This window comes from Cherax quadricarinatus, chromosome 99 (assembly GCF_038502225.1).
Source record: "Cherax quadricarinatus isolate ZL_2023a chromosome 99, ASM3850222v1, whole genome shotgun sequence".
Classification (NCBI taxonomy): Eukaryota; Metazoa; Arthropoda; class Malacostraca; order Decapoda; family Parastacidae; genus Cherax; species Cherax quadricarinatus.
The window spans coordinates 10,474,935-10,484,400 of record NC_091390.1 but is presented as its reverse complement, the minus strand read 5'-3'; the positions used below and the strand labels follow the sequence as shown (position 1 = coordinate 10,484,400).

General features: G+C 41.6%; 1 protein-coding gene across 1 annotated transcript in view; it reads right to left on the bottom strand.

Moving 5' to 3' along the window:
• Positions 1-1,724: 1,724 nt before the first annotated feature.
• Positions 1,725-9,466, bottom strand: part of LOC128704763 (ionotropic receptor 93a-like) — a 77,385-nt gene continuing 69,643 nt past the window's right edge. The window contains exons 7-9 of the mRNA XM_053799897.2: positions 8,712-8,849; positions 2,495-2,681; positions 1,725-2,126 (exon numbers count right to left, since the gene is read on the bottom strand). Coding sequence (XP_053655872.1) covers positions 1,857-2,126; positions 2,495-2,681; positions 8,712-8,849 — 595 coding nt within the window. The 3' untranslated portion in view covers positions 1,725-1,856. The remainder of the gene's footprint in view (positions 2,127-2,494; positions 2,682-8,711; positions 8,850-9,466) is intronic.

The window sequence follows — 9,466 nt, the reverse complement described above, 5'->3', positions numbered from 1 at the left end:
ACGTGGTAGGAGCTCAAGATCCCAGGTTTACTGAAGCAGCGATTCGGTGGGACACCCTTACAGACTCCTCCAGTAGACCAGCTCCTCCCAAACAGCACAAACAGTCCCACTGGGACAAACCAATCATGGAAAAAATTGCTAACACAATGCTCTCCAGTGCTTCAGGAAAGGACAAAGCTCATCTCCTGGCAGTGAAGGCACCACACTCAGGAGATTTCCTGTTAGCTGTTCCCAATTCTTCCCTGGGCACCCGTCTCGACCCACAGGCCATTCGGATTGGTGTTGTTCTTCGCCTAGCCGCCCCCATCCTCACCGAACATAGGTGTATTTGCGGCAGGGCGACAGCTGATCAATTCGGACTTCATGGTCTTGTGTGTCACTCAGCAGAAGGGAAATATGACAGGCATGAGGAGGTCAATGACATCATAAAGAGAAGCCTCGCCGCAGCCCGTTGCCCAGCTCAACGGGAACCCCAAATACAGAGGTCTGATGGAAGTCAAAAGCGTCCTGATGGAGCCACTATGCTACCCTGGAAGGATGCAAAGCAGATTGCCTGGGACTACACCTGTGCTGCCACATTGGCAGACACCTACTTGCCCTACTCCGTAGTGGAAGGGGGTGGAGCCGCCAGCCACAGGGAGACCCAGAAGATCCGAAAATATGAAGACCTTCCCCCTTGCTATAACTTCATTCCAATAGGGTCGGAGACCCTTGGAGCATTGGGCAAGTGTGCTCTAAAGTTCCTCAAAGAGCTGGGTGAAAAACTCATCATAGAAACCAAGTATCACAGGGCGACCAGCTTTCTCTTTCAGAAATTCAGTGTTGCGATAGAGAGAGGAAATGCCTGCAGCATTCTGGGCACGCGGCCCACCGCCGGAGAGCTGGACGAAGTATTCGAGATGTAGCTCTGAGTTACCTATGTTGCTTTACTTTCTGTTGTATTTTTTTGAATGTTTGGCCAATTTATTTTTGTCTTTAAATAAAACATAATTGAAATATAGGGGGTGGTAGGAGAAAATTCTCAAACAGCTTCAGGGAGAACCTTGAGTTTTCCCTGAAGCAAGTTTATTCTTTTCTCTGAGGATGAGGGTCCCTAGGACAGTTCTAGAGGTGGTACCTCCCTATATTTATATATATATAAATATATATATATATATATATATATATATATATATATATATATATATATATATATATATATATATATATATATATATATATATATATATATATATATATATATATATATATATATATATATATATATATATATATATATATATATATATGTCGTGCTGAATAGGCAGGACTTGCGATCTTGGTTTAAATAGCAACGTTCATCTTGCCATATAGGACAAGCGACGTCGGACGTAGCTGTGCTGAGACTGAGGCTCGACAACCGTGTAGACCAGTGTGGCTGAGATGTTACTATCTGCTTTCTGTTTACTAGTGTTAGAAAAGCCTAAAAGGACCTTCTTAATAATAACTTCTTAACTGCTATTCTGTAAACTAAATTTTATCTCTTTTTCCAGTATCTTGAGTACGTGTTTATTGTCTGTGTGGATAACACAAACACTGAATGTCAACGATACACAATACCACAGAGATGATTAACTAGACACATGTGTAACACCTGTTTATGTTCACTATGTAGACGTCAGCACAGTATATATATACCCAGATATTACACATGTTACAAATTTATTCCCTTCTGTTTGTGGTCTTTCGACATGGTCAATAAACTTCAAGTTATTCCCACATATTTCATGAAATAGTGTACACATAATTCCAAATTAACAACACAAACTTTAAAAAAATTAGACAACGTGAAAGCTGTGACACTTCAGTTTAAAGCTTTAATACATTTTCCCCTGTTTTGCTGTTGTCATCAGAATCTCCAGGATGAAAATGAGTCCAGATAAGAGGAGTCCTAGCAGGAGGAGCATGAAGGCTCCCTGAAGGTGTTCGATGGTGAGACTCCCGATGTTGCTGTTTGAGTCGAAGTCCTCCTTTCTCTCTTGTTTCTGCTCTTGTTGTTGCTGCTGAAGCAGATTTCGCTTTTTTCTGCGGCTCTCTACCTGGGCTTCTGTTAACAGATCCTTACTCCATTTCTCGTATAGGCCAGCCTGTTGAGAATGTCTAACTCATCATGATAGTCTTCACATAACTCATGTATGTAATTATTACACGGTTTGAGAACTCTCCTTTGATGATAATAAACTTAAATCTACTAGTACTACTATTAATAATAATAATAATAATGCAATCTTGATATGAATGGTGACTAGAAGATATATACTGAAGTTACTTAAATTACTAAAGATCATTTTCTCTTCTGAGGATCAAACTTAATTGCCTTACATTCCCTCAAGTATTGACGAGTCTAGAGCTTCCCCAGTTATAACAACAAGTGGATATCTCAAGCATGTTTTAGTCACAAATTTTCTGATGTCGCAACTCAGGTGATCAAAAGTGTTACTTTTATTATACTGACCTCAATGACAGCCATGAGGCAGCGATCAAGCATGGGTCTGTAAGGAGCGTCGTGAGGTATTGGCCAAGCTGCTTGTCCAGGAAGGACGCTCTCCCTTCCAATATACAGTTTTGAGCTTCCGTCAGCCCGAGTGAACAGTTCAGCTATCCTAAGCTGTTGGTAGCGACGGTTTTCTAGATGTGCCTGTCTGATTCATGTATTTAAATGTAAGATTAGGTTTTGCCACAGTAGTGGCTAGTTTATTGTGCATTCCATATCCATCCTTTGGACGGTAGCGCAAGAGCATATGGATACACGAAAGGCCTAGGAACTAGGCCCCAAAAGTACATCTGGATTTATATTTAGTTCATTTATCTGTTACAAGCAAATGGAATCATATGAAACTATATAATAATCAAACTTAAGGACTGGAAGGGTGGATAACTAAAGTGTAATTAACAATCGTCAATGTTCAGTAATAAACACATGGAGACAGAAACTGAGAAGATTAATTGATCTGTATATGTCATCTCACCCACCCACTGCTTCAACAAACACAATGATTTCTTCTCCACCATAGGAAAAAACCTGGCGGAAAAAATCCCAAGCTCACACACCCCACCTAATGACTACCTCACTGGCACCTTGCCACTAGGACCAGCTTGAGAGTCTCTGAACCCCTGTTGCACAAAAGAGCTGTCCAGATAACTCTGTTTCTCATGTACTGCCCTTTAACATATCTCCCGATGCGCCACGGAACACGCAGAGAACTGCAACCTTCCCTATATATTAATGTTCTTATTTCACTTACGTATCGTGTCTGCTGAAGAGAATCCTATAAGGTGATCGAGATATACAGACCAATTAATCTCCCTGTTATTACTGAGCACTGGAAGGGTGTTATAAACATTAATATAATTAGTATTATCCTCTCCTTAGATAACTGTTAATACTTATATTCTAGACAACGTACGACCACTGAAGATAATAAGAAAAATCACAATACCGTGACTGAAACATCACACAAATAACCCGCACATAGAAAAAACTTATGTCGATGTTTCTGTCCAACTTGGATCATTATCTAGTCCTATAATATAATTTTGTATGAAATACGGAGTGAGTTACAGATTAGGTGAGGAAAAAACATAGGTGGCAAAACTAGGAACGATAACTATAGTTTAAAAAAGCTGTGAGGTATTATCTTCGTAAACTAAAGGAGAAGAATGGTGGCAGTGGAGACATTTTTGAGTTTATTATATATTCAAAATTTTTTACAGCAAATCATTGTAGAAACTGGAAGATGGAGAGATAGCATGAATGGTGCAATTGGAAGAGTGGAGGGAACATAAAGATCGTCTGCGTGTTTTACAGGATTGAAATTCTTGCGACTCCAGGGTAAAAGTAAGGATTTGTAAGGTCTCAGGAAGGAGGGAAGGAAGGACGTGAAGGAGGATTTGAGAAGTGGGATCCTTCAAGGTAGGTGCCTCATAAACCATACCACGGGCGGGGATATAACCCGCGGTCAGAGTGTCACAAAACTCCAGACCAACGCGTTAGCCACTGGACCAGCTAGCCACAATAAGATTCGTCCAGCTATGTATATTTCTACACCATAGGAAGGTTAGCATAGGCCACCACTGTGACCACAAATGCAAGTTTTTACAGACGAATCTCCAGCTAGCATGGTCGTGGCGAACTCTAGCTCAAATCCCCTCAAAGCCGTTAACATGACTCACGAAATCGTAATGACACGATTGCAAACAAACCATACCACGGGTGGGGATAGAACCTGGAGTTTTGAGACTCTCTGATCGCGGGTTCTATCCCCGCCCGTGGTATGTAGATGAATGGTTCAGAGAACCGACATGTTGATAAATTAGACACATGTGCAACTCTTGGGTATCTTTATTGAGGAAACGTTTCGCCACGCAGTGACTTCAACAGTCCAAACGTAGGAGAAACTTGAAGAACAGTCGTGTCATTACGATTTCGTGAGTCATGTTAGGTGCCTCATATAATATCATTGTAATATGCTCAGTAATAACCCAGATGGAGACCCCCGGCTGGGGTCCTCTTCAGCAGATTGTAACGTGTTTCTTATTAAGAGCACAAAAATCTAGGAGACTAATATTCCTGGTATAAATTAATTGAGATTAATAGTATAGTTGGTATTGTAATGTTAAGGAATGAACCAGACAGGTTAGGTTAGGTAAGGTTCGTCAGGAAACAGGACAAATGTTTCCTGACGCGGGTCTTAGTCAGATGATGACCCGCCTTTGGAGCTTTAGGTCATCTGACCGAGGCCTTCCGCTGGCTTACCGGTCCACCCCTTTAAAAATTATGGTCATTTATAACCAGTCTGTCTATGAACCAGACATTGCTACTGAAATATTACTAAGTATATTGAATTACATAACATAGATGTATATTAAGTTAAGTTGTCTTACGTACAAGAACTGCATTACTGTAGAAAAAGTTCGTACAGGGTTGAATATGCTTTTGTTATTGTCTATTCCATCTCCCTTTTGCCACCTGATATCCTCACTTCCTTCCTGCCCTGCAGCGCTGTATAGCCCTTGTGATTTAGCGCTTCTTTTTGATTATAATAATGGTTTAGAAAGACACGTAAGCAAACACTATAACATATTTATTAGAAAACGTTTCAGTCCTGGGACCTTGATCACTTCTCACCTTGTTTGCTATCTCCCCAGATAAGAACTACAGCAGTCTTACTGAGCTAGGCTTAAGAATTAATAGCTGGGCGTCTACACAGTAAACTGAGATATTTCTCATCCACTAAAGATATCTTATTTCACCGCGTTTGACTCTTCGGTTATTTCTGATTCTGTGTCATGATTGAAGGTACTGGATTCACGTATGATTCTGACAGGAAGCTCACTGGAGAAGCCAGGTCTAGATACTCAAAAATCAGATTGTTCAGTCCCCGGCACGGGTGGAAATGTTGAACATGTTTCCCTGTACCTGCTGTCCCTGGTCACCTAGCAGTCAGTAGGTACTTATATGTTAGTCGACTGGTGTGGGTGGCATCCTGGGGGACAATATTGAAAGACCGTAGAGGAAATAAGGCAGACAGCCCTCGATGACGCTCTGATTTTCTTGGGGTATCCTGGGTGCTTAACTCTCAGGGTTAAAAATCCAAATAAAACTTATCTTAAAGGGACTGCCATAAGAATGCAGTAAGAAGTCTGAGTTGATCTATAACTCACTATAAATACTTAAATGTAAATTAATGTACTTATGGAGCAATTTGCAACGTGAGTGATAAATTAGACACATGTGCAACTCTTGGGAATCTTTATTGAGGAAACGTTTCGCCACACAGTGGCCTCATCAGTTTCCTCAATAAAGATACCCAAGAGTTGCACATGTGTCTAATTTAACAACATGTCGGTTCTTTGAACCATTCATGTACAAACGTGAACGATCTTATGTTTTAGTAGCCAGTCTTAGGCTTGGTTATAAGTACTTCTGGCAGATATCTTTGCTTAAACTTAACTTTCAGTTAATCCAGCATACCACACAGACAGTGATAAAACTTAATGAAAATTATGTAGTCAGTCTTTCGGTCACTTTCTTAAATATTATGTGTTTGCTTGTCGATTTATTTAGGAATAATCAATGGCATTCACTCAATCACTGCCTTGCCACACGTGCGCTGAAACAGGTCAGATGATGTTCCAACCTGGCAATATAAACACAAATGCAGTATAATGTGATCCTTTATTGACTACGTTTCGCCCACACAGTGGGCTTTTTCAAGTCACAAACAGAACTACCTGGGGTCACAGACTTGAAAAAGCCCACTGTGTGGGCGAAACGTAGTCAATAAAGGATCACATTATACTGCATTTGTGTTTATATTGCCATTGTGTCGGTATTTTATACCATTTATTTCCATGTTCCAACCTACAAAGATCCACACTCCTCCTTCAGAGTGCAGTCACTGTGCTTTCTACCTCCAGTATTCAAGTTCGTCCAACCAGTTCCCCCTGAATTCCTTCATAAATGTTATCTTGTTCACACTCCAGAAAGAACTTCCAGTCAAATAAATATTTGTTTCGACTCACTTTTAACTAACATGCTTACACAAGCCTGTTGGATGTCCAAACCTCTAACACTAAAACCTCCTTTGCCCTCCATACAAGCTTTTCTCTCCACCCAAGATTTATAAGAACATAAGAACATAAGAAAGAAGGAACACTGCAACAGGCCTACTGACCCATGCGGAACAGGTCCATGTCCCCCCCCCCCCGGATTAGCCCAATGACCCACCCAGTCTGGTCACCTCCACTCAAGGATGGAGCACGGCACCAGGCCCAGCAGCACAAGCTAGTCAGGTCCAACTCACACCCACCCACACCCACTCATGCATTTATCTAACCTATTTTTAAAACTACACAACGTTTTAGCCTCAATAACTGTACTCGGGAGTTTGTTCCACTCATCCACAACTCTATTACCAAACCAGTACTTTCCTATATCCTTCCTGAATCTGAATTTTTCCAACTTGAAACCATTGCTTCGAATCCTGTCTTGGCTGGAAATTTTCAGCACGCTATTTACATCCCCTTTATTTATTCCTGTTTTCCATTTATACACCTCGATCATATCCCCCCTAATTCTTTCATAGTCTAAATGTTTAAACCACTTTAACAACCCCCCTCCTCAGCCCTCTGGATTATACTTTTATTTTCCTAGCACCTTCCCTAATCCCGAACCTCCGAATTCTCTACATAATATTTACCTCACACATTGCAATCAAACGTGGCATCCCCATCTGCAGCTTCCTACTCCTCCTCGCTGCAACGTCTGAAACCCATGTTTCATACCCATGAGTGCTGATACCATTGTACTCCGATACATTTCTTCTTTTTGCCTCCATAAATAAAATATTGTTACACAGATGCCTCAATGCATCGCCCACCTCTCTCTTTCTCTCATAAAACATCCGCTGACAAGTTCACTTCCAAATCATACCACGGGCGGGATAGAACCCGCGGTCAGAGAGTCTCAAAACTCCAGACCGTCGTGTTAGCCACTGGACCAGCTAGCTACAATAAGATTCATCCAACTAGGTATATTTCTACACCATAGGAAGGTTAACATAAGCACCACTGTGACCACAAATGCAAATTTTACAGACGAATCTCCAGCTAGCGTGGCCGTGACGAACTCTAGCTCAAGTTCCCTCAAAGCCGTTAACATGACTCACGAAATCGTAATGACACGATTGCAAACAAACCATACCACGGGTGGGGATAGAACCTGGAGTTTTGAGACTCTCTGATCGCGGGTTCTATCCCCGCCCGTGGTATGATTTGTTTGCAATCGTGTCATTACGATTTCGTGAGTCATGTTCACTTCCAAATATCTGAACTCGTACTTCCTCTGTACTCCTTCCTTTCAATCTCTCATTGCCTATTTTTCTTTCTGTTATTTCATCACCTTGCTCTCTCCTATGCCCACTTTTAATTTCCATCTTTTATATACCCTCCCAAAATATTTTTCAATTCTTGCAACTTCTCTTCAGAATCTCCCAAAAGCAGAGAGTCATCGGCAAAGAGCAACTGTGATAATTCCCACTTTGTATTAGAATTATTGTATTGTAATTCCTCTTCCCAACATCACACATTCCTGGAATGGAAAAAACATCTCCCTCTCTCCTACATACTCTAACCTTAGCCTCTCTTTCCTCATTAAAACTTTTCTGCTTCTAGTAGTCTAACATCTGTTTCATACATTTCCAAAATCAGCCTTTTCTAAATCTAATAAAAATATGGTGGATAGTACCTATACCTCATCTAATGGCTCTATGCCATTGTTCTTAACTCCGCATGGTGATATGCCTCTTCTAATTCCCTTCAAATCCTCAACTCTAATGTTTAACTGCATTATATCAACTTATGCCGCACTCTGCACTACTTCAGTCGCGCACAATAAGGGACAAGGGACTGAGGTTATGGAACACGGTGATACCTGCCTATGATCGTCCAGTTACAGAATTTTTTCTTGCTTGACTGCGATGAAAATTACTATTTTTGAGGTATTTCAAAGCGCTCTTCATCAGTGGAACTATTGCTTCTCTCCTCTCCTCGGATCAAACCTGAATATCTCCTATTGCCCAAGTGCAGTATGACCCATACTGATTTAACCCTTTTCTACTGAATATAAAACAAGTTGATTATACCTTCGAGTAATTGAACCCGGATCTTACTTCCTGTCGATGGCTTCTTGTAGTCCGATCTCCACTGAGGGAACAATGTGGATCAGCTCCGCCAGTCTCTGGAACACTTGTGAGCCAGACTTAAGGAAGAAATTCCTGAACTCTGCTCCGTATGGTGGCATCGTTATTCTGTAAGAAAACAACATTGTTATTTTAAGATTTTTTTTTGTCATGAGTTATTATATATTTTAAACTGAGGCTTCTTGAAATTTTAAATTTGGCTCACGGACCCTCAGTACTACCTTTGTCGACCCCCAGGGGTCCGCTTTGTAGACCCCCAGGGGTCCGCTTCGTGGACCCCCAGGGGTCCGCTTCGTGGAGCCTCAGGGGTAAGCTTTGTAGACCCCCAGGGGTCCGCTTCGTGGATCCCCAGGGGTCCGCGGACCACACGTTGAGAACCACTGCTGTAAAACAATGGCAAGAAATAACGGGATGAGGTAAACAGAATCTTAAATGGAAAACACAGCTAGTGATTCAGTGTAGTCGCTATGGGCTCACAGTAGATGGACCCGGGATCAACTCTGGGGCAGCTGGGGTAGTTAGACATTTCCCCCACCCCTTACTGGCAGTCCCCATTTTCCTAGCAGCAGATAGGTACCTGGTTGCTAGTAACATGTTGTGAGGTTGCATCCTGGGGAGAGAGACTACAACACAAGTTGGTTGTCTCGTGTAAGACACACATCCAACAGTTGGTATCTATATTGTTGACACTTTCCGCCTACGTGGTAGGCATCTTCAGTCAAATA